At 40.9% G+C, this 25,154-nt stretch overlaps 1 protein-coding gene across 8 annotated transcripts in view; it reads right to left on the bottom strand.

Annotated features, from left to right (window-relative positions):
• Positions 1–25,154, bottom strand: part of ncam1b (neural cell adhesion molecule 1b) — a 70,136-nt gene that overhangs the window by 7,558 nt on the left and 37,424 nt on the right. For 4 of the 8 annotated variants that reach the window (XM_070970346.1, XM_070970341.1, XM_070970345.1 and 1 more), the window contains exons 8-17: positions 22,906–23,048; positions 21,617–21,640; positions 14,391–14,420; positions 10,458–10,608; positions 10,118–10,305; positions 9,699–9,795; positions 7,879–8,043; positions 7,046–7,174; positions 2,582–2,706; positions 2,177–2,357 (exon numbers count right to left, since the gene is read on the bottom strand). In XM_070970346.1, the coding sequence (XP_070826447.1) occupies positions 2,177–2,357; positions 2,582–2,706; positions 7,046–7,174; positions 7,879–8,043; positions 9,699–9,795; positions 10,118–10,305; positions 10,458–10,608; positions 14,391–14,420; positions 21,617–21,640; positions 22,906–23,048 (1,233 nt within the window). Of the gene's footprint in view, positions 1–183; positions 1,186–2,176; positions 2,358–2,581; positions 2,707–7,045; positions 7,175–7,878; positions 8,044–9,698; positions 9,796–10,117; positions 10,306–10,457; positions 10,609–14,390; positions 14,421–21,616; positions 21,641–22,905; positions 23,049–25,154 lie in introns of those variants that run through there. The other 4 variants (XM_070970347.1, XM_070970342.1, XM_070970348.1 and 1 more) reach the window with 4 other exon arrangements.

The raw sequence follows: 25,154 nt of genomic DNA, 5'->3' as shown, positions 1-25,154 counted from the left end.
GACTCACCTGTTACAAGCACTGATATGTTCTAGCTGGCTCAGCGTGAGTTAGCTGCAGTGTGAGGTGTTTGTGCCGACCGCTGTGTGCTCAATTATTAATACAACTTCATTTTAAATATGAGGGATGTTGAGGAATTCGTAAGCAAACGGCTGCCCTTAAGAAGACATAAAAAAATATAAATGTACGTATTCAACCCATTTATTTGGTATTAGAAAGACGAGCAAACCAAAGCTTACACTGCGATGCTAGTTACCTAGAAATTTTGTGGACAAAGTGGACACGAGGCTTTTCCAAATATCACAAAAGGCTATGATGAAGCTCCACTGTTTGTGTGAAGTCTGTTTTAATAACAGCTGACTGCAGAGAAATGTCCTGTTTCTAGATGAATGTAACTCTTTAGATACAAATAATTAACAGGTAATCAAGATCTGCTAGAGAATCAAATGCAGCTGAGGAAAGCATCCTCCAATACAAATGTAGAAAAACAGGTATTTTTGAGTGATATTTGATACACATTACATGCATGAGAAATATCTGAACATTTGTCTTAATAAGCACAAAAATAACAGTTTCCTTATGATAATTCTGTATACAACTTGTCAAAGTGTGCCAATATTAATATTACAAACAGGTTTCAGTTAGGCGGTTCTGTTTTCAATAATGTAAACGTTAATGTTACAAACCTTTACAGAGCATCTGCATGATTTTGTAAGCGATTAAAGGATATAATACAGTGTTTATGTAAACGGACAGGCCCAGCACTCAGCCTTCAATCTGTTCTAAGTGCTATTTTTTAATATAACCTCATTTCAATTCCACTATTGTTCATTACTGGTATTCCTCGCTGTTGTCTAGTACTGATGACTAGCTGTGCTAATGCTGAGCAGAGTGAATCTGTAGGAGGCGGAGGATTTCCACTGCCTTTGGTTCAACACGTCTGTCTGGTCTGCTCTGAAGCTACACAGCACCCTTTTCTCACCCATAACAGAGACACGTCTGTCATGGAAAAAGTCTGTTTGAAGGAGTGAAAGCGTCCAGAGAGACAGCCAGGCCAGAGAAAGGCAAGCTCTCCTCTACAGTTATGGTGTGAATTCCCCACGAAAACTATGAGAGCAGGAGTACAGTGATGAGGGACAAGATGAGTGATGCCAAAGTGCATGTCACAGATGAACAGCCCTGAGTGGCTGAGGGAGGGGGGCAGCACAACCCCGAACACACCAAAATGCACACAGGTCGAGACGAAAATGTTCACGTGGTCCACCACACCAATGTCCGGGACCAGGCAAGAGAGCAGGAACATTGAGAGAGGGGATAAAGAGAAGAGAAAAAAGGAAGAGGAGGGGGGGAAATGAAGGGAAACAAAGAGGAAAAAAAGAGAAGGGTGGGGAAAACAGAGGAGGAGAGAAAGTGAAAATGTGTCAGGTCTGAAAACCAAAAGTAAAAAAAAAAGAAAAAGAAAGCGATTTCTTATATTGAGGGAGGAAAAAATACAGCAACACATCAAAGCAAAAAGCACAGCACAAAGGGGAAAACTACACCGTGTTGGCTCGATGGTGACTCAGTGGTGGGTGAGAGGGAGATGTTTTAGATTGGAAAATGAATTAGAGAAGAAGTGAGAGAAGACATAATGGTCTGTTGGGGATGTTTCAGCAAAGCACTCTGCGCTGTCTAGCACCTAAAGGGAATCTGACGAGCTGTTTGGCTTTCGTACGCTCACTAAAAAACCTTCAGCTGCAGTTAAGACCTCGAGGTACAAGTTAATCAGTGGTTATTGAGGGTCAATTTAAAGGCTGCTTCCACACAGGGACAAACTATCCACTTTAGCTGCTATTTTAACAGTAAACAAAGCTAAAGACAATCAACAGTTATTCACAGGAAATCATTTCGTCCTCTGTAGGAAGAGCCTGTCCCAGTTCTGTGAGCGCAAACTCAAGCTCATTTAGCAAGGGCTGTCAAAACTTTCGAGTGAGAAAATTCAGCCGGAAAATCATTTCTGGCTCGCTGCCGTCCAGGAAATCTATTCTTTCTGTAGATTTATTTAGTTGTCATTCACCTTTCAGGGCTGGAGAGTTAAAAATAGAACGTGCCGTTGCGGTTTCGAGCTTTGAGTTTGGCTCCTCAGTTCTCTGGCTGTTTAGTTCCAGCTTTAGTGTGAGTGACCCTGAGGGAGGGTACCTGGGATGGCGTCTGGCTCTGTGGACGTCCTGAAGGACATGGTTGCTGGCTGGGACTTGCCCTTCTGATTCTCCGCCACCACGTAGACATCATACTCTGTGTCCCACTCCAGCCCGCTGAGAACCACGTACTCGCTGCCGCTGGGAAGCCGGATTTCTGGTTTCCATTCTGGAGCCTGTAGCTACACACACACACACACACACACACACACACACACACACACACACACACACACACACACACACGCACACACACACACACAGATACACAGTGCAGGCATTTAAGGCTGCAACTAATAATTATCAATTCATCTACAGTTTATTTTCTTGGATAAAATGACCTTCATCTTTTCCGACTGGCTTCATTGATTAATCGGTTCCGAATCATTTGAGCTGTCATACTCACTGGTTTATAACGGACGAGATAATGTAAAATGGGCGAGCCGCCGTCGTCCTGCTTGATCCAGCTGACTTTGAGGGAGTTGCCTTTGGGCTGAAGTGCCCCTTCGAGTTTAGGAGGATTGGGATTCCCTGCAGGCAGGCAGAGCAAAATGGAGGTTATTTCCAGGCTCATTGCAAAGATGCAGAAGTTTGCACGGTTATTTTATTGGGAGAAGATTCTGTCAGTCCACCTTTAAAATGATCAAGCCAAATACAAAAACCCTGATTAGAAATGAAAGTCTTCAGCTTGAAACTGGCCTCTTTGTTGTTGTCCTTTTAAGTCGCTTGCCCTTCCGTAATCGCTCGCCTCAAGATGGTATGCCTCAATTCAGACTAATTACCAAATGACACACGGCCACGTGTTTATCTGATTCAGGCTGAGCTGCTGAGTGACGTTCAATCGCCATAAAATTGCTGACTGACATCCCCCAGTGTCATTCAAGGCTTCAGGGAAAAGGGCTTTTTCTCGCTGACTGCACTGTTTCTGTTGTATTTCACAGGTTAATAAACGGGTTTGCCTGTAAAGATTACCACATGCTAAAACGTTTATGCAGAATAACCTACTTGTTATTCGCTAGACTGCATTCTCTCTTTCTCAAACGCATTTGATTGATTTCCAGAACTGATGTTAAACATCTAAACGACGCACAACAACAAAATAAAGTAGAAACATGGCATCTGTAAGACGGCGGATTCATTTATCTGATCACTTTCTTTGGTTCTTTGTATCCATCACAGACTGACTGTGCTGCTCTGACCTGTGGGGTTCCTCAGGGGTCAATCCTGGACCCTTTATGGCACTTTCCCCTTCAGTTTGGCTGCGTCTCATCGTTGCTACGTCGATGATTTCCAGCTTTATGTGTCCATGAAACCCACTGGAAACTTTCAGATTTGGCTACTTTGTATTAATGAGATCAGTGACTGGATGTCTTCTACTTTTCTGCAATTAAATTACAAGAAAAGTTCTGGTCTTTTCCACACATCAGACTTTTCAAAAGTTTCACAGCACTCACTGCAGGCGTCTAAGTTTCCAGAAACCTTGGGGTCATTTTTTATTCCCAATCGAGAAACATTTAAAGTCAGTTATTCATTCCTGTTATTTCTTAATTAAGAAACACTTCCAAAGTACGCTGCTTCTCCTCTCCGACAGCTTGGGGAAATCATTCATTGTATTCTCTCCTCCAGTCTTGATTATTGTAATGCACTGTATTCTTGTTGAAGCCAAGAAGCTGTTGCACGTCCACAATTAGTCTGGAATTCTGCCCATAATTAGAAATAGAGTAAGTACTGGCCTCAGTTCACTGGCTTCCTATTCCATTCAAATCCGTCCAGTTACTTGTAAGGTGTTTCAGTTTGGCTCCACTGGTCATGATGACCAAACTCTTCCTGTCCTGACTTCCAGTTTATGGAAAAGCCTCCTCTGGGGGTCAGATCAGCGAACTCTCGTAAGATTTATTGAAATTATTAAAATGGAACTGTAAAGTACTTTCTTTACTGACAGACAACAAGAAGGAGGTGCATAATGGTTAGAGTCATAGTATTGCTTGCATTCAAACCCCTGGTTAAATCAGTCCAAGTTAGTTGATTTAGCCTTGAAAGCATGGAAGTCAGGCTTAGGTTAAACATGTTAAACAATATGGAGGATACAATGCACAGGGTAGCAAATTGCTCTCAGCATGAATACTAAACACTCTTGATTAAGAACCAGAGCAAACACAAAAGCAGCAGTTTTTTGCAGGTAGGTGGGGTAGACATTGATTACGATTCTCCTGTGATTAGAGGAAACCGTGTTTATTACACCCTTGATTTATAGTAACACATCCTATGAGGACGAGAGGTAACATCCCTTCAGGAGGTGAGCTATCAATACTATCCGAGTGATGCAGATATTAAACACTCCTGACTGTTATGTATTACCATGAAGACAGCTCTGGCTCTCTCTCATTTATCCTGCTGAGGCAAATGTCTACATGACTGATTAAAAGGATTGAGGTAGACATACATTACATGACTGCATAGAAGCAATTAATGTGTTGTTTAACTGGGGAATTCTCCAGTTAAAATTAGGGATTGTCTTTCAGAAATGTGCATCAAGGTTACCTTCTGCATAGTGGAGGGGGATCGTCAGAACCATGCAAGCCAATTAACAGTCACATGAAATGACACATGAGAGGTAGAAAGAGGGAGACGGACGTGAAAGACAGAACAGACGACAAAACAGAAACAGATAGAGGACAAAAACAATGACATGGAATCACAACAAAGCTTTTCATGCTAAGAAACAAAACAACTGAGCACAGGAGTTCCTCTGTTTGGGTGTGAAAAGTGCAGCAGACGTCTAAAAGCTTTATACTGTTGACTTTACAGACTTTATCTTTTGCAAGGTAACTAATTAATCAATGCTGATGGGCCTAATCCAAATGTAAACATTCCCAAATTACGCCAAATAGCTGGAGCCCGAGAGGGAATGTGTAGCATTTGAAATGCAGAGATTTGCCATTAATTCATAAAATACTGCCATTAAGCCAGTTAATTCACGAGCTACAAATTCAAATGATATTCATACTTGGATAACTCTGCTGTCAACTCGAGAAATGAGGGTGAAGTAAAATCTACAGTTCACGTACACAGAGCGGTTTGCACTGACGATCAGGCCATACAAGGTCACAGTTTGGAGGAAAAATGTAGACGTTTTGCTATGCTGTAAAGTTATCACAAATGCAGCTAATCAGCAGGGATGATGGGGTTATCCTGTAGGGAAAGAGACAGCTACAGCGGTAACATCTAATCATCTATTATCCTCACTACAGAACAAACCTGTGTCTTCAGAGAAAAAATGAAAAATGCCGTCTAGGGACATGAAAGAGAAGATATCAGGCAATCAGAATCAGTTGTGTGCACAAATGACTACCTGAATTTCAGTAATAACACTTCACTGAGGAATTTAGCGAGACTCATTTCTAGCAGGCTACACCAGTAAAAAGCAAAAGGAAACGAAACATTTTATTTCATACTTGCCGCAAGGTTAGAATCAGACAGGGGCAGCACACACTAACTGAAAGGCTGTAAGAGACAGCGCGCCAAAGCTGGCGTGACGTAAAAATTGTTTTTTAAGTATATTTCACAGGAATACTCCAGCAAATGTACCGTAGTTATTCTAATTAGTCTTTCATTATTAACTAAATGGATATCAAATAATAAACTGGCATTACAAAGTAGTCACAAAACATTTGGATTTGGCCTGCTGTCTCAGTCTGTAGTAAGAAAAATGTTAAGTCAATAATAATGGAGGCCGTACTAACAAAACAGCCACTGATGCATCGATTTTGCCTTGGCACTAATTTGCATCATATTTGTGACATTGTTACAGCATGTTCAGGATCCGTCGAACAGGTTAAGACAACGTATGTTAATAACAGCAGAGAGACAGAGGAGACGAAACAAAGCTGAACTGGGTGAGACAAGCACATGAATGAAAACTATGTTAAAAAGACCATAATGTGTATTTGAGTGGGATTAAATTTATCTCAGAAAAGATGTTTTTAGCAGTCTTTTTCCAACTGAATCCTGATGAACAGCATTTTAAACCGCCTAACATATGGCAGGTGGACATTAAAATAAGAGCTGAGCAGAAAGAGAGGAAGCACTTACTTTTGTAAGTGTGGCCTGATGGATACAACAGACAGATGAGCAAATGGATGGAAAGTACATGATTAAAATGATAAAACTGGGATATGAGGAGATGATCAGTATGCAGACAACATTGAATCATGTCCAAAAATGAAAATGGGATCAATTATGAGTCAATGGGCACATTCAGTGTGAAGAGCGGCTTCTCCTCCCAAAAACATGCATCCCCCACCAACAGAGGGGGCTAGCAACTAAAAAATGGGTTCCAGATTCAATTCAAGGCAGGTATTTAAATGAAAGAACCAAGGAACAGCTGTTTCATACTCTAATTCATGATTTGCATGCTCATAATGAGAACACTATACTGTGAAACTGCATTTTAAATGATCATGTGACTGGACATAAGTGACCTATGTGATGAAATCAAAGCACAATTTAACAAGTTTGCTGAATTCTTAGATTTAAAGGTTCTTCCATAGAGAAAAAAAAACTAAATAAACAGAACAAGCAGGTCAGTGAGTCAGTTCCTGTTGTCAGTTTTACTCCTCGACAAACTTGGAAGAGGACAGACTGAGACTGAAAAGACACTGTTGGAAGCTTTTGTGTCGCTGTCCAAACAGCCTCAATGCTGATTTGTGTGTTGCTGTGCAGCAGCGGACACGCTCTTCTCTTCACTGAGTTTTTATAGATCAGTTATGGGATGGACAGGCACTTTCAGTAATACGTTTGTGAAGGCAAAGGTCAAAAAGGAAAGACGAAAGCTCAGCACGCTGTAAACCGTGCAACAGGTGCCACTTACGGACAGGCTCCGTCTTGAAGAACTCAGCGGGGCTCCTTTCACCTTCACCCTTCCCGTTGATGGCTGACAACTTCACTTCGTAGCTGGTCTCTGGCTTCAGGCCTGTGATAGTCACCTCGCTGATAGAGCCTGGTACAACAGACGAGAGGCACAGCAATCCCCGATGAGAACACCTTGATCATTTTGATTAGGGGTAAAACAAACACGGCCCCTGTTCAAACAATACATGCATAATTAATTCTGTCGCGAGTAAACACTGATTAGCTAAATTCTGGTTTCATTCCGACAATGTTTAAACAACAGATAAATCTATTTAGAGACGGTCTAAAAGGTCTAAACCCAGAGATACACAGAAACAGATATAACTGACAGCTGTTTTAAAGCCGCCATCTTTCAGCGTTAAACCTACACGTATGGATTACTTCTGACACTAGGATTACTTTCTGCACATCATACATAACATTGCTACTATCATTAATTTATTGTTTTTTATCCCTTGTGTAAAACCTTATAACAAAAGTGCTTTATGAACATTTCATTGGTCACAGCGCTCTTAATTAAAGGTGATGCTTTTCAAATGTAGTACTCTTTCAACAAAAGTATGAATGGCTGATATGATTTCAATCCATCACGTTATTAATACGGATATTTTGACAAGTATCCAACATGAAAAATCACATATGAAATTATCAAAACATAATAATCCAAATGTCTAATCCAATATTATGCATTACATGAGACAAAAGCCTAAAGACATATCAAACTAAACCGTATTTTCTTAGCTTTAAACTGTAAGCTGCTCTTATTGTTCCTGTTGTGATTGGTGTTCTTACCATCTTCATAGACCCTATGCACCCAGCCACCCCTGCCCTGAGTCCTCCACTCTGCTCTGTATTTCAGGACTGGAACACCTCCAGTGGATTCAGGCTCCTCAAACTGGATCAGCGCTGTGGTGGAGAAGGGTCTCACCTCACTGATGGATGGAGCTGACGGCACCTCTGGTAACGAGAGGAAATGCAGCGTGATTACAACAAAAACGGTAAGATTGCAGCACAGCAGCGCTGTCAGACTCATTGTTCCATTACGCTAACAGACTGAGCTCGCAGCTCCTCGCAGATCCAAAATGCATCTAAAAGCAGCTTCAGCGTTGAGAGAAATCTATGATTTGTGACACGAATTCAGTTTCTCAGCACTGAATGCTGCACACTCGACGTCATTTCAGAAAAGAAAAATAAAGGCAGGAAAAACATCAAAATGCTGCTGTGCTACAAGTACTATCCCAAGTCAGTGTTCAGTGATGATAATTGCCCAAAAAGCAGCAGAAAGCAGTGAGCGGCTTGTTTTGAATTTGGAAAACTTTTAAGCTGGAAAAAGACTTCAGGCTACGCGCAACCGAATGTTTCAATTCAATGGAACATTGAAACATTAAGTAATGATGCTTTTGAAGGAGACACAAAATCAAGATGAAATCAGACACTTATGACTACGATCCCTAAATATTCCAAAGTCTACACAATTAGCTGACAGTCAGTTCCTCGTTTACTTTCACGTTAGTCAACACACTGACTACGTTTACATGCACACTAATTTTCTACATTTATGACAATATTCCGAGTTTGATACCGGTCACGTGAACAGCATGTTCTGTTTGGATATTCCAAATGGAGCATTTTCTGGGTTTTAGCAACATTCTTTGGACATGCATGCAGCACATTCACAGTAAGAGTCTCAATTGGGTTTTTTACTGCAGGTCGTGACACACGTTTAGACGTGATAAGTAAATGGGAATATTAGTGAAATATTCCTTTTCATTAGTGACGTAAATAGCTCAGTAGGAATATAGTTTTTAGGAATAAGGGCAAAAAGTGAATACTCTGTGCACGTAACTATTTAAGCCACTGAGAACGGCTGCATGGGCCTCACACTGGTGGCTGTTCTGACTTCACACACTCTGGCGTGAGCACAGTTCTGTATTGCATCACTTTCATCTTGGAAATGAAAAGGCAAAGTGTGATTACTGTGGTGGCCCATGTTCTGCTCTGAGGGAAGAACGTGGTCTTTTCAATTCATTTACTTCAGTTTGTGGCTTAAAAGCAACATTATCTCTGCTCTCTGTTCCATTTGTCTAATGTGCTGGTGAATGTACAGTCTGTGGTATCAGCTGGCGCTCAAGTGTTGCTACTTTGACATATTGTCTTTTAATTCATAGTAGACACACACCAAAACCTTAGACCTGCACAATAATACATACTGTTTTACATTTCAAGTGAAATCCTCAGAGCTGGTGGATTTTCTAAACAAGCAGAGGGATGGTATGTAAATTATCTGATGTGGGTTCTATTTCCTTCTCATCTAAATGTATCATCCATCTAAACAAGCACTGCATGCTGTAATCTCACATTGTGGTGGATGTTTTGGTCTAATGTGGTTTGAACATGAGTGAAAAATCGGTTCCTGAAGCCTGGAGCCGAGCACATTCCTCAATTTCATTTGTGTGCTGCAGTGACATTTACCATAACTACTGATTATTTATTATCACTAAAATAAATGTTCTGAGCATTTACAGAAAATGTACACCCTACATGAGCAGTGATCCTATCACCAACAACCCTCACACACAAATAACAGCAAAGCATCATGAATCACAACTGACCGGCCTGGATGAGGAGGAACTCCTTGGACTCTGTACCCATCTCATTCGAAGCAGTGCAGTTATAGCTCCCAAAGTCATTTTCAGACTCAGGGGTTATCTGGAGGAAGGGGAGGGGAAAGGAAGCAAATATATGAAGGGCAGCACACCAAAACAGATGAACAAACTTGTGTGTCAAACACTCTGAAGGTGACCTTTTTGTTTGTCCATTAGAGTAGCCTATTTTTATTTGTTGCTGTGAGCTTTCCTGCAGCTGAATTATTCATCAGATTTTTTTTTCCACAATGGAGCTGAAAGAAAACCCTTCACTTCAAGTCTATGCTCATGAAATCTTGATGACATAAAGGGCATGTGTGTGTGCGTGCGTGTGTTTATTTTAGGGACTGTAAATCCTGGTTTGACGTGTATATGTGAAAGTGTACCTGAAGGTAGCTGGATGATGGCGTTCTGTAGATCTTAATGTTGGTGGTGTTTGAGTTAGGAAGCTGCAGTCCGTCTCTCAGCCACACAATAGATACATCACTGGGATGAGCCTTGACTTCACAGCTGATATTGACAGGATTTCCCTCCCAGGTATACACTGCCACTGCACCATGGATCTTAGGGGCATCTGGTGGAAAAAAGCGTTTTGTACAAAGTTTCTACCAAAGCATTTTCGGTTTTGTGCTCTGTAATTAAAAGTGAATTTTAGAGCTTTACATGATCAGAAACTGCTCATTTTTTCAATTAGCAGCTTAAATTAAGAAAGAAGGAAATACTTACAGCGAACCTCCAGATACGCCGGCTGAGCATCCTCTCCAATGGCGCTGCGTGCTGTGCAGAGGTACTGACCGGCGTCTGTATACTTGACATACTTAAGAGTGAGGGAGGACACACGAGCATCACTCCTCACCACCACATTTCCATCCAGACTCTAAATGAGAGCAGGAAATAGCTTAGTTTAGAAAAAACAGCCCATTCGCATCAGTTAGTTTCCACAGCCATATTTGCACATTTACATTATCAGAGCACATTTCTGCAAAGATGTGTGACCTGAAGAAGAAGAAGAAAAAAAAAAAGCTTAAAGCCTGTCTTTAATGAGCAGAGCAGACATTACATTAATGAAAAAGGCAGCGCACTGCTCTGTGAAGATGGGGAAACATAAGGGCACAGTTGACAGTACAGGGGAGCTTATCAATAATTGATGACAGAACACACCAGAAACCATCTCGAGCTTTTCACACGGAGGGCTTAGCAACTTGTGAAATACGCTGATGCATGACGCCAGACTGCAGAGCATTACCTTACATGCCAAGCTTGCACTTTCATCTTGAAGACACTGAGGGCTTAGTGTCAACGCACACAATCATGTTTTTTCTCAGCAAAATAACATTTTGAGTTAATCACTTTGGGATCATTTGTGGTCTGCTCGGTTGCAATGCTCTCTGACAGCACATCCAGCACATGCCCCGGTTTGAGCGATGAAGGGCAGATGCCAAGTCACGCAGCATTTGAAACCAGGGATATAACAACAGACAGCTGGCTAATGAGATGTGTAAATGACCCTCCTGCTCTAGAGATACCTGGTTTCATTAACTCAATATGCAGAGTTACAACATCCGACCATAAGTGGCTTCCTGACCTTCAGGGTCAACAACTCCTGTATTGTTGTGGTTGCTGCTGTCATGTGACACTAAACTGTGGGTGTTGTGTTTCAGACGGACCACATTTCTCCTATAAAAGGAGCCATTTCCCCATCAGGATATTATGAATTTAAATTTAAAATATATTATAGTAATTACAAAAAAAATCTTTATTTAAGATCACTAAAGATTTGACCAATCCTCAGAGCTGTTAATGGCATAATAAATGATTTTCCTCTGTACACAGTAGATCTCAAACTCAGGGAGTCTCAAACCAATTTGAATGGTGCAGTTTATTTTTAGGATTTGGGACATACAAGTCTTTTTATATTGTACCCTTTTATACAGCAAGCTTTGGTGTTTCCTGTTACAAGGTGCTGCAGAACTGAGTATCCATGCCTTCCCTATTGGTTGCTTTCATGGCTTTGATCCAAGCTGCAGGCAAAACAATGGCATGGATGCTTTTACACATATTGAATTAGGGCCCAGTCTGGGCAGCCATGTAAGAGAAACCCTCGTTAGTTTGTATTCAAATTCGACGGACAAAGCATGTCTGGGGCATTCATTATGCATAGCGGGTAGCAGGACCAGGGAGACACTTACATAACACTCTACCCTTTTATTCTGACCCCTGTGCAGAAGCATCCTGTGGCACTGCTTCTGACTCCTGCGTCTGTGCAACATGCCACACATGTACAAACATGTTAGTCACTACACCTCAACACTGAGCCCTTTTTGATTTTGTGCTCCTGCTTTCTGGAGAATGCAGATTCAGAATGTCACCAAAGCCAAACGACACATGGACAGCTTTTCAGAGGCTCCAGACGCACACCGAAGACCATAATGAATACATACCAGAGGGAAAATGTGTTCACTGCCATTTAATATTATGATTCATTAATGTTTTATAACAATGGATTTTCAGTATGAATGCATAATGCACCACAGTGGCTGTCTGCCCCTGGTCATTATTTGTTGACTTTACTGCCTTTCAGATACAGATACAAAACCATTCTACATGTCTGTGTGAAAAGCTAGTACAGAATACGATAAGGGAAGGAAATAAAGACTTTCAGATCGAAGCCCCTCTAATAAATCAAACCAGGATGACAGCAGAGCTCCCAAACAGCTTCTTCAGCTTTACCAGCAGAAGAGAGAGAGAGACGCTGCTGGAACATTAGAGCATAACACTGAGAATTCACTGAGGACATGTTACACTCATGTCTCACCAAATCTTAACTGGCCCAGCATACAAATGCACCTTCCCCTGAATGTACCTTCCCTTCCGCTGCCTTCTCAAATGAACACTCAGCTGCCTACGCATTTGCAACAAACATGCTCAGCATGCTCATACTCCTCTGTGCGGTTTGTAATGGGATATCTCACAGAGACACACTGATCAATTCAGACTGCAGGTAGACTTTAAAACCATACAATTATGTCAGAAAGGGAAAACTATTGTTGCCTGATCCATTAATAGAAACCAGAACACTCACAGCCTGAAAGCACAAATCATAGAATTTGAGAAATAGTTAACTAATGCATGTTTCAAAAAATAAAGTAGCATGACATAACTGTGTTTTTAAGCCACGTGTGTTCTTGTTTTAGAGAAAAGTAGCACTTGCTTTGGATTATCTTTATCCGTCTTGAAAAACAGAGCAGCTTAGGGTACTGGGATACATTTTATACTGTTTGGGCTTTTCGGGGCAGCTGATCACTCATTCAAATGTTCAGAATAATACCTTTTAGCCTCACTTTCCAGGGAAAAGTATATAGCAAAAATGTGCAATGCTACTTACTTCAACAGCTTTTTACTGCTGATGCGCAAAAGTGTAAGTGCCACCATGTGTAACACACAGTTTTACACAAACCTAGTAATTACTGTCAGCATGTGCATGGTGAGAAAGGTTATTTCTCACTGCCTGAAGCGAGGAGTGTTGGATAAGGTTATTCATTCGAGACGTTTGTAATCACAGGTGTTATTAATGAATGCATGTCAGATGTCAATATTTTGTGGTTGTGGGAAAACAGTGAATGTAAAAACTACCCATTCTAAAAACCATCACAGATTGGAGTCAAAGGGAAAGACCAATTCGCCTGATGTGCAGAGCTTCCTGCAGTTTAAAATAGAAAGGCTATTTGAGGAACCAAATGGTCTAAAAATACATATTCTTTTCCTGTCAAATGCTACAAAAGTATATATAACAATGGAAACCCTACTTCTGATCCTGCAGCTGAAACAGTGATGGGCTGATTATCGATGCCATCTTCGTGAGAACTCAACTTTCTGTTCATTTGAAAGCTGAAAAGATGAATCTGTACCAGTTTTGTCCTCTAATATGATACGCTCTGCACTAATACTGGAGATTACGGCATGGTATTTCTCACCAGCTTTCTCACATATGTAAAACACATATTCGATAGTGCAGTAAGTTGCAGAAAAAGCTTATGTGGGCAGCTCCTTCTTTTGCCAATTTTCACTTTCTTTCAGGAACAGTTCCTGGCTGTGATGCTCTGGGCTGCTGCACAAAGACGACTTTCATTTTCTCTTACATCCATATTCATTCATCTTCGGTCCAATAAATTACAACTATAGATAACTGCAGCATGTCAAAAATGCACGCTGTAGTCAGAATCAGGAGTCAGCTGTGGACTGAGAGAGACGTGGAAATGTGGGTGGGAGGTAGAGACCTCAACAAAATCAGTTTCTTCAGAGAAAACAGGTTGACAGACAGCTTCTAACAGAATCAGCATAATATTTCTAAATGATCAAGCAATTATAACAACGATGTTTGGGCAGGCAAAAGTCTTGTAGTGACTCTGATTAAAGAACAAAAACAATAATAATGAAGCAGGCTGAAGCAGACCGCTGCATGTTAAGTTAATATGGAAACCACACAAATAAAAACAGACTTGCACTGGCTGCCTGGCTTCTGCATCTTCCTCAGGGTTTATACTCTCCCTGACCCTTATTTGATCACAAATTTCGATCTGCATCCATCCAGAATTGTATTAGACCTTCCTGACATGAAAGATGGATGGGTAGTAGGAAAAAGTCATGCATTTAGAATACCTTATGTTGCTCGGGCCGAGTCCATGATGCCTGCAGAGGACAGAGACACAACAACAAACAAAAGGCAGTAATTCTTAGAAGGTAATCCTGATCCAGGCAAAGCTGGGATGCTGCACATTGCATGCACGTACATCGACAGTCCCTGAGCTGAATGTCTTGTGTTTTGCTGAATGTCTGCAGATACAATAAGAGGTGTGCTTTGGATTTCCCTTCCAGAGAAGCGTTATAATGTGATAATAGGAGTTTTCTTTTAAAGATGTATTTCTGGGGGACTGTTGTCGTTATTTTCTGCACTGCACATTGGAACAACACTGCTTCTAGCCTCAAAAGGAGTACATCTATTGGCATCATGATAGCACAAATGCTTACAGATAAGGAGCTTATTGGTTAATTGGGAAAAGGTGACTCCATTACAGTGCAACAACAGAGATATGTCGGCTTGTTTGGCAAAAGAAGTGCAGCAATTATCGACTCACAATCCATTTTTGAGGATTAAAGTGGTAATGAGAATATAAAACCCACTAAATCTGAACTTAGTCGAGCACCGTTCGGTCCATCCTACAGCAAGTAACAACATTAAGTACCCTTGTCGTCAAGTCATTGAACAGCACTTGCTGTGTTGTTCAATAAGCAATGGGGTTTAAAAGAAGCTATTTTGCTGCAGCTGTTCCTGCACCCCATGCGAGACCTGGAAATAAATCTTTGCCTACAGGTGGTCTGTATTACGTTGAGTCATTTTGCAAGTCAAATGTTCCGCTTTGAATATTAACACTACTTGTACTACAGTCTCCAATGAAGTCTTTTTTCCCCGCCATTGATATGCTTTGTATTCAAGGATAAAATAAACAAAAATGTGATTTGCATAACTTCAGAACTTTGGTTTCTTTAAAAAAAGATATGATAGCACCTCTCCCCGTCAGGACATTTAGAAATCTACAGGCAGGTTTGCTTGAAAATGTTCATTTCTGTTTTAAGAATGGATGCACTCAGATCCACAAAGTCTGAGTTATTGTCGAATGTTATCAGTAATTGCCTCTCCATACCATCACGTAGTGAACATAATCTCACATTGAGGCGTGGCAGTGCAGCCCTCATGTCTAATTAATGCAGTTGCATTTAAAATATTTGCACATACTGTGTATTTTTCACTGACTGACTGAGTGGGATCATCATGACGTTGACATTTTATCATGTTATTTAAAGTTCCTGAGCAAATAAAATCACATAATTATATCAATGATTATCATAATCATGTTGGTCACATCTTCCTCCTTTCTGAATCCAGAATTATTTAACATCATGACAGATAAAATCAAACCTCTGCATGACAGACAAATACTTTGAACTGTACTGGACAACATGTCAAGTTAAATCACAATGACACTGAAAGCCCAACTCGATGAGACAAAAAGCTTTTTGGAAAGCATGCTCGATGGATTTCATGATGCTGAGGAGAAAATGTTAAGCATGACAATGAGATGTGATGGCCCACATAGCGAAGACGTGTGGAAGCGTAATAAGCAAAATGATAAACAGCTATTTCATCAGGTGCAACAGCAAGAAAATGTCAAGTAAATGAAAGCCATCTGCTAGAATAATTGTAGGTCAAAACAGTGAGTCAGACCATCAATTATTTCACATCTAAAATGGCCCCTTTATTAGTCTCTCATAATCAATGCAGATGGCTTATAACCAACACAAAGAACACATGTTTAAATTCAGGGACCTTATATCACTCACGAACCAGATTCACCATTTAATGATGACCAGAGAAATGAAGGCAAAAAGAAGAGGCAGTGAAACACTAACTGGATAAATCATATGCAAAGCTTACTGCAATGTAATTTCACCATGTTCTTAAGAGCGTCGTAAGTCCTCCACTGTCACAGCAAAACACACTGTGCACCGTAAATCACTACAAACTGCAGTCAGCTGCATATCAATACAGTGCTGAGTCCAATTAAAACAGGCAACCTAATAGGCTGGAACATCACCACCTCATCCACACGCTCATCTGCCGCACTGCTTCTGCACTGAGTGAGTTGACAAGTATCGCAGTCAATATCTGTGACAGGTGTTTGTTTAAGACAAAAGGACGATGAACAGCAGCAGATGTGAGCGTGCAAAACGGAAGGCGCCCAAAACACAATCACTTCCCTGAGTGAACACGCAGAACAATGCGGTGCGGCTTCCCTTGGGACTTATCATTTTTCCAGCCCATTGTCACTCCCTTCCATGGAGAATCATCCTTGCTCTTTATTCTGACATGAATTGTAATGTCAGCATGAAGAGGCCAATGCAGAGAGCGAGAGAGACGTAACAACACAAAAACACTAAACACATAAATGTACAGAGCCCTGGCAGTGTTTCATTCACTGGGTGACGCCTGACTGAAAGCGATGATTATGCGTATTGTCACTGTCCTGTGTCATTAACTGCTGAGCCTCAGAACCTCTGCCAGTACATCACAGAAAACTGACTAGTATTTTAGTGAAGAAACCCTTACATCACCCCACTACTGAGCTAGCAGGCGTGCTGTTGTAAATGAGTAGTCTTTTGTGTTTTGAGAAAACAATGGTCTCTCTGCACTGGCGCGCCAACGCTTAAAGCATTCCTCTGTTTTAGATGCTCGGCCTTAACTGCTGCCACACAACGTTAATTACATATTTTCTTTGAGCATCTCATTCCTTATGAAATAATCATGAGTTTCTTTTTCAGGTCTTTAATTCCTAATCTGGATGTTGGACAGAGCAGGCCTCAAAAGCGGATTCATGTCCCAAAACTTGAATTTTCCTTACAAAAACGCAGATTAGAGACGTAAAATGGCATCAGCCAATCAACTACCAACTTTAATGTGCTTTTAAGTTTTATAATTAGTCCTATTTCGCTTCAACTTCCGTTTAAAATAGTTCCAGATAATTACGGCTTGGAAACTCTTTGCATCAAGCAGAATGTTTAATATGTATTCAAATAAGCAAAACATTCATTATGTAGATAATGTACAAAGCATGGATAAATACTTCATTTACATTTTCAGTTATTAAACAGACACACTTATCTGAGCGACTCGCAGCGAACGCATTCAAAGGACTGAAACAACCGAATACCACACGTGAAGTTGATGAAAGTTTGAAAATAAACATATAAACACTTAACTTTAATAGCCTTATACACAAAAACAAAACTATCCCCGGATAAGTACCCATATGAATTTGAAACATAACTCTAAGAAGGCATACACCCACGACTGTACAACATTTCTTTGAACATACCACTGCTCTTCTATTGTGCGATACAGTAATCTCCCTCAATCCTCGCATTGTGCGCCCCTTTACTCGCAGTTATCAGGCAAAGCTTTTGTCTGCTGACGCTGAAAATTGTGCATAAGAGGTTATTCAGGATGAATCCGTTTCTCCCCGTGTTAACCTTTCACATCCCCAAAACCACAATGAAAAGGGATCGGATTCAAACAAAGTCACACAAGATTTCCTTCGGCATCAAACCGACAACGAGCGGCTAATCTGTCGTGTGATTTCAGCTGGAACGTAGACCGCTGTGGTTTCTTACGTCCACAGTCTCTAAAAATATTTTCATGTCCTGATCTTTCTGCTCAAAGACTGCAGTCATTCAGTATCTTGAGCTACAGAGGCTGTCTCCTCCATCTGCTGCATCATAGTTCACACATGAAACAACATATTAATCCCTTACTTCTTGCCTCTCTGTTCCTTTTTCATTGTATAACAGTAACTTAGTGACAGGTTGAAAATGAAAATGCAAGTATAAATGTTAGCTTAAAGGGACCCTGTGGAGTTTCTGACCACTGCTAACACGACAGAGCACTGTTTTTACATATGGTTCCACATGTTGTTGTCACACGCCTGAACACACACGGCTGATGCAGGTGACGTCTTACACGTTCCCACCTATGGTTTCACGCCATGGCAGTAACCACAGGGCAGAAGAAGCCCGCTAGCAAGTAAACGTGGATGTAAACAAAGCAGGTTTGCCAATATGAGGAGGGAAATACATTCAGCCCATTTGTTAGACCTCAAGGACACACTCAATGTATTTTGGTGATAAGCACTACATGTAAACCCAAACTGTTTACATTTAGTTTTTTCGGGTTGTTTGAGGCTTCACTGTAACCTTAAAGGTGACACACTCGTGTTCAAAGGTTTGGAGTCACCTGCCACAAAAACTTGTTTCGGTTCAGTCAGATGGCTGACAGGACGACTCAATTATTCAGAATGGGCTTTTGTGCTTTTAGGTTGTGGAGCGTCCTCTTGACAAATAGATTATATTTTGTTTGAAGTGTTTGCAAAAAAAAAAATGAAAATGAAAAATTTGTACACGGAAAACAAAATGCTGTGAAGTGGCTCCACCAGACTGACAACTGGAGGAGAGAAAGAGACAAACATACCTCTGTGCAACAGTTAATTAAGAATATAAGAAATCACGTCATTGGGAAAAGAAACTGCAGATTTAAATAGGAACAGTTTCCTGTTTCAGTGTCAAATGCACAATAATCTATAAGATGCTGGAACGAACAGGTGAGCTGCTTTAACAAAGCTACTCTTAAAACTTGAAAAGATGAGTTTAGTCAGGTCATCTGAACAAACTATCGACTGACAAATCACAGTTTAATCTTATTCAGTCTAACACCTGAGCAGACTGCAGAAAATCATGTTCCTATCATGTTTAGAGCCCGATTGCAGCATTGCAGTTCCATAATGATCTGGGGTCACTTACGCTTTTCTGGACTGGAAAACAAATTCAAAATCATTTGCATTTGGTGGGAAAAATGATGACAACAGTAATCTTCTCCCCCGTCACGCAACAAATTCAATTGTCTTTTGGGGCCAAAACTATTTCAAATGTAAATAATGCATTTAGTGTGTAAATGATAGTGTTTTGTTAAAATAGCCACTATTGAAGGAAAGAAGAAACATATTAATATAACAGAGGATTCCAAACTTTTGAATGGTATCATTAACATGAGCTAATGCTTTGCTTCTGAAGCTTTCCTCAAAGTTTGTACTGTACCTTTCTAGTTATATTTGGGCTGAGTATTGAACCATGGAACGATGGTATTGTCAAAGTGGAGTTTTTGTAAAACTTTGGACTATTACACTCAGTAATCCTCTGCTCTTCTGCCATTGAATTTCCTGTCTAACAATGAACAAAGCTTGACTGATATGTGTGACAGAGTGCTATATGGGAATAAAACAGAATCTATTCAATATCAGAGGATTCTGCATAAAAACATCTATGTACTAGATGCACAGAACTGTTCAAACAAGAAATGAAAGCCGCTGACCAAGTAGGAAGCCAAGGAACTGAACAACACATTTAAATATACTGCTAATTAATTCCATCAATTCATCACCACCACACATCTAAGACGGCACAGTGCGGATCTGTACTGGTCCTCTGCCCAAAACAGAACTCTAACATTCAAACATTAATGGGAAAGTCCTTCATTTGACATCCTTTTAAAGATTGTTCAACAATTGGAACAGTTCATTAAATCTTTTTTTTTTTTTTTTTAACTTTTCACCATGTCCACCCCAAACGAATGTTGTTTCAATTGTCACACCCATCCTGGATGAAATACAGCTGTTATGATGATTACAAATAGCATGACAGACGGACATCAGATGAACAAACAGAACGAGACAATTAAACAATTAGCAGCCGTTTCCTCATGCATTCATTAGAGCCTCAGCATGGAAACCATTTCCCTTGCTGATAACCAGAACTATAAAGGAATATCTACGCAGTCTGCTTCTACTCTGTCCATAGTAGACAGTCATTCAGTGAGGCTGCTAATCATTTCTTTGACAGCTGTGAAGAGATGCCACAGATCACCAAGCATACTGAAGACTAAGGAGCAAAACACGGTGCCACCACAGCACAGCTGTGCATCACATGACATGTGTCATGTGACATGCCATGGTGCAGCACGTCAACAGGACCCCAGGGTGCAGGAAATGGGTGGGTACTGTATACTGTGGTTGCCCGTTTCCTTTTTAATAACAAAAAGCCTGTGTGTGTTATTTCCTCTGCGCCCACTTGCACAGTCAGTCCTCACACCTACAGTATAGCTGGCCAAGCAAATGTCTTTTCTGACCGATAATGGTGAGACTGGGATGTAGAGCTCTGAGTGTGACTCTAGCCCTCTGATGAGTCTCTCCTCATCCATTATGACAGCTGCAAGACCACAAAAGAAGGCAATCTGTCACTGACAGGAAGTCGAGGTAGAGCAGCTGGGAGGTGTGTTCTGCAAAAAAAGCTGCTTCTCAGGGGACACTGGATGATAGGACAGAGGTGTAAACTGTTGCTGGCCGGGCTGTGTGTCCATGTCTGCCGCCAATGTGTCTTGCCACTGTGGGTGTGTGGGTTTAGAAGAAGGGAAAAAAAAAAGGCCTGCTGCGACGTGCGTCATATGGTGGTAGCGTGTTTTGCACTCGACGTGATGCTCCTCTCAAAATCTGTTTTTCAGTATCAAACACTCAGCCCTGTATGCTTGACAGGTGGCTGTGAAAAGTTTATACCTCCATTTTCATGGAACACAGTGGCTGCTTGAAATCATGTCAGTTAAAACAGATTTCAGTAGTGATCAGTTTTCACAGTTGGAAAAATGGCCATTAAACCTCTCTTTGCAGCATAATCCACATCTCCAGTGGCCACCTCCACGATCAGTCCCACACTCACATTCTCGTTTTTGTCTGCAGGAGGTGAGTGTTTGAGACTCAAAAGATAAATTTTAAGTGGAGCACTTTTACCCTCCATTCTCAAGTGATACAGACGTACATGTTAGACAATCTACAGAACTATGGAGATGACAGACAGACTGAGCTGGGCTTGAATCCAGGCAACCTCATGCTGTGATGAAAAGTTTGAAATGATCAGGCAACAGCGACACAGAAATGGCGTTTCCCTTTTATCACGTTATTAACAAAATCTTCATCTGATCTCGTGGGATAAGCGCCACACACTTTCTATCACAAGATCAGTGAAGTTTGCAGGCTATATTTGGGAAGCATGCAGCAGTCCAATCAATTTCATGAACTCTGATGAGATCATTCCTTGGGGTTTTCAAGAAACAGCTGGGAAATTTTCAGTGAAAAGGGGATTATTTGATTTCAGTTGGGGGTTTTGTCAAATCTGGAGGCATATTTTGCAACACTACTCCAGTACATTTCTGTGCCACACGGATTTCATACCTGATAGATCCTGTTTAGATGTGCCTGTAGGAAGAAAATGTAGTGCATGTAATGGACTGGCTCCAGAATTCCTCTGTGAACTACAGAATCTCTCTGAAGCATTTTCCCCCTCATTACCTCTCAACTGCAGCAAGACACCAAGACCTTGAAGAATCAGGCCATGTGGGCAATAGATGTACGAGAATACCAATCAGGTATTCATGGTTTTTGATGGTTTGCACAGGTAATATTGTACGAGACATTACCAGGAGGACATAGCATCAAGGATGTAATGGTAAGCAAGAGGTTAGCTATTCACCAATGCAGTGCCAACACAACTTTTAAAGATGATTCAAGACAAAAACCTGAGAAATTAGAGCATTTTCATACAAAACTTTTCAATCACCAGCATGAGCAGAATAATGATAACGGTGATTGAAAATGCTGAACAAACACTTGATCATTCAAGTGCTCATTCTAGCAAACACTGTACAATAAGAAGCAGACAAAGTTTAATTATTGCCTCAAATTGCACGCTTATTTTGGGAATGTTATAATTGGGTTTCTGATGCAGATTTTCTTGACTTTTGGGAAAACTCGAGTCAAATCTGAGTGTACTCTACTTTACTGGCTGAGTTTCACTGAGCTAATTACATGAAATCCGCTGGGTCATCTTGAAGGAGCTGCTAATTTAGGGGAAATAATCAGTGGTACAGAAACCTTGTTGAGTGTGTTTGCCATAACCTGCAGAATTCCCCCCAGCTGCACATGATCAATATACCTCCTGAATTTAGGTTAAAGGTATTCAATTCCTCTCCTTGAAACACCGGTGTCCTGCAGGTTTGTGTTCCTCCCTGGTGGTTATTAGTCAGTGTGTCCCAATTCCACATCACAGAGTAATGCATTAGAAAGTCGACTATAAGAAAGTTAGTGAAAGAAATGTACTTTTTCTTTGAAATCAAAGGAAAAGTACATTTCGGTGTCATTCAAATCAGTCAAAATGTAACTTTAGAAATAGTCCTCATAGATTTATTCCTATATTAATTATTTCCTGTGCTGCCAGAGCCAATAAATACCTTTTTTTCTTGCATCCGTTAAGTGGTTTTAGTATGTCATTTTCCCACTGTGTACTAGTCAAACAGGGGACAATTTATGCTAATCTGCAAGTGGAACACATAAAATATCTACTTTGCACCAAATGTGGTTCATTAACTCCAGGAGGACAATTGCTCACAGGACACTCGCCCTTGAATAGCTAGCATTCAGATATTTAACTGCTATTGTCATCCATATTGCCTGTATTATTTTACCTGCTCTCCTTCAGTGAAGACGCGCTCACCGTAGCTCCAGTTGATGGTGGGAGTTGGATCACCTGATGCTTCGCACGTCAGAGTTACCTGCTCCTCCATCTCTGAAGTGCTCTGGTTTACGATGTATGTGATCTTAGGTTTGACTGTAAACACAAAAACAAAGTCATCACACCAGCGAAACAAGACGGCCAGGTGGTTTGATAGCACACGTACAATAAGTGGAAGAGCAACTCTGTGGATTTGGGATGAGTTCAAACGGAGGATGAGGATCAGCAGCTTGACAGGTGAGTGGGATTCTTATGGCAGCAAAACTGTATTTAAGCTTTTCCAGTCCCAGCAGCAGCAGCAGCAGCAGTTGTGATAACCAAGTGTGGAGCCAACTAAATTCATGTAATAATTTATTTAGCCTATCTCAAAGGAGCCGGTCTTCATTTTTGTTTACATTTGAGAGAACTGTCATGTTACAGTACACTTAAGCTAACCTGAAAGCACAGCAGAGTGCCACAACTGTGACACGAGCAGGGCGAATTGAAGTGCTACCTCAGAAGCGTGAGCTTGAGCATTAATCTGTTTTTCATTCCATTCCATGAAGGGTGAACGCATGGATCAACCAATGCATTTGCTAAATGTGAGCCTATTCATACACTACATATAATTTACACTTTTTAGCACAAGGAAACAGTTGCAACCTTGTATTAAAATTCTGTTAACCGGTGATTATCAAATAAACAAAGGAGCAGCTGCATCGTCATGTTGTTAGCTCTAAATTAAAAGTATTTGAACATCCAGGAATTTGGATTCACAGTTTGGGGTCTCAAAAGCCGATGGGCAGGCTTGGGATCAGAGCTGATGATCCTTTTTTTAAATGTATTATATTAGTAATGTTAACCCTTTGCATCCATTCTAATCATCAGAACCACTTTCTAGGATCCAGTACTGCGAACGACTGGACCTGAGAGGGACACAAATAAACCAATACAGTAACTGCAACTGCACCGGTGATGTGTGGCAGCAGGTGAAGTGAGCGGAGCTGCTTTGAGTATTTCACAGGTGCACGAAGCCTCTAAAAAGCCTCTGCTGCTGTCTAACAGCTGGATTTAAACGTCAGTATTTTGTTCATGCTGGAGAGACAGAGAAGAAAGAAAGAAATCCTGTGTAAACCTTGCTGCCACTGCAGCTCCACACCGACACTCACACAGACTTTTCTCCAAAGACAGCGATGCTTATTTTCAGTGTTCAAAGAATTTGCTCTACCAATTTCAGTGCAGCCCTATTCAAAGGCTCTGGAAATCAATTTTCTCCATCAGACTTTGAGATCACATGAACACAAAATCATCTTCTACAGATAGGACACTATTGGTTATTTCACATGATGTCTGCATTTCTCTTTTTTTGTCTGTACTCTCCTCCCTGGGTTGAAGTGGGTGAGGTTAATCAGGGGCAGAAGAGTGTTGTTACATACTTCTGAGCAGCATATCGCCAGCACAGTCAATCAAACAGATGAAAACACAGCCACGCAATTCTGATGAAGCCGGGTTTTGAGTGTTAAACTCTTGATTAATAATACCTAAAGCCTCAATCAGACGGCACTCCTCAGTAATTTAATGCATCGCTCCAGACAACATTTTGACCCTCAGGACATGACAGGATGCAGTCTGTAGTAGAGACATGGACACTGCAGAAGCCAAAAGGCTCCTCAGGGGTGGAGGGAGACGAGAGGCAAAGACAATCATAGAAAAAAAGACTTGAACTTGCCTGAGTTTTTCATATTTTTACGATTTCTTTTGTATTAAAGTCGTCTAATTATGTTTGTCTGTACATTCATGTGTTCACTGCCAACATAGACAGCTAACACAGCATAGTTTGATATTTGTGGTGCATTAAAAGCAAAACATGTAAAAATGTAAACAAATACAGGCTGAAAAACACAGCACTCAAAGACGATCCCAACTGACATTACAGCGGTCTATTCGATGACCTTTTACAGGGTCAGTTTCCCTCTGATGATCCTGGTTCCCTAACAGGCCTGTATGTTTGTGCTGGCACGTTTCCATCAATCCGATGAGCAAAAACATTTTTAACTTACTCCCTTTTCACACTGAAGTCAGATTTCATACCGAGCTGAAAAAAAAGAGTAGAGCGGCAAACTGCTCCTCATGTACAAACAACACAGATCCACTTTAATAGGTAAGAACATCACTTCGGGCAGGATTTAAATTAAAGGAGGACCTGTGAGTTCCCTGAAAGAC

Source organism: Chaetodon trifascialis, chromosome 9, assembly GCF_039877785.1.
Source record: "Chaetodon trifascialis isolate fChaTrf1 chromosome 9, fChaTrf1.hap1, whole genome shotgun sequence".
NCBI classification, from domain to species: domain Eukaryota; kingdom Metazoa; phylum Chordata; class Actinopteri; order Chaetodontiformes; family Chaetodontidae; genus Chaetodon; species Chaetodon trifascialis.
This window is presented reverse-complemented; position numbering and strand designations above follow the sequence as displayed.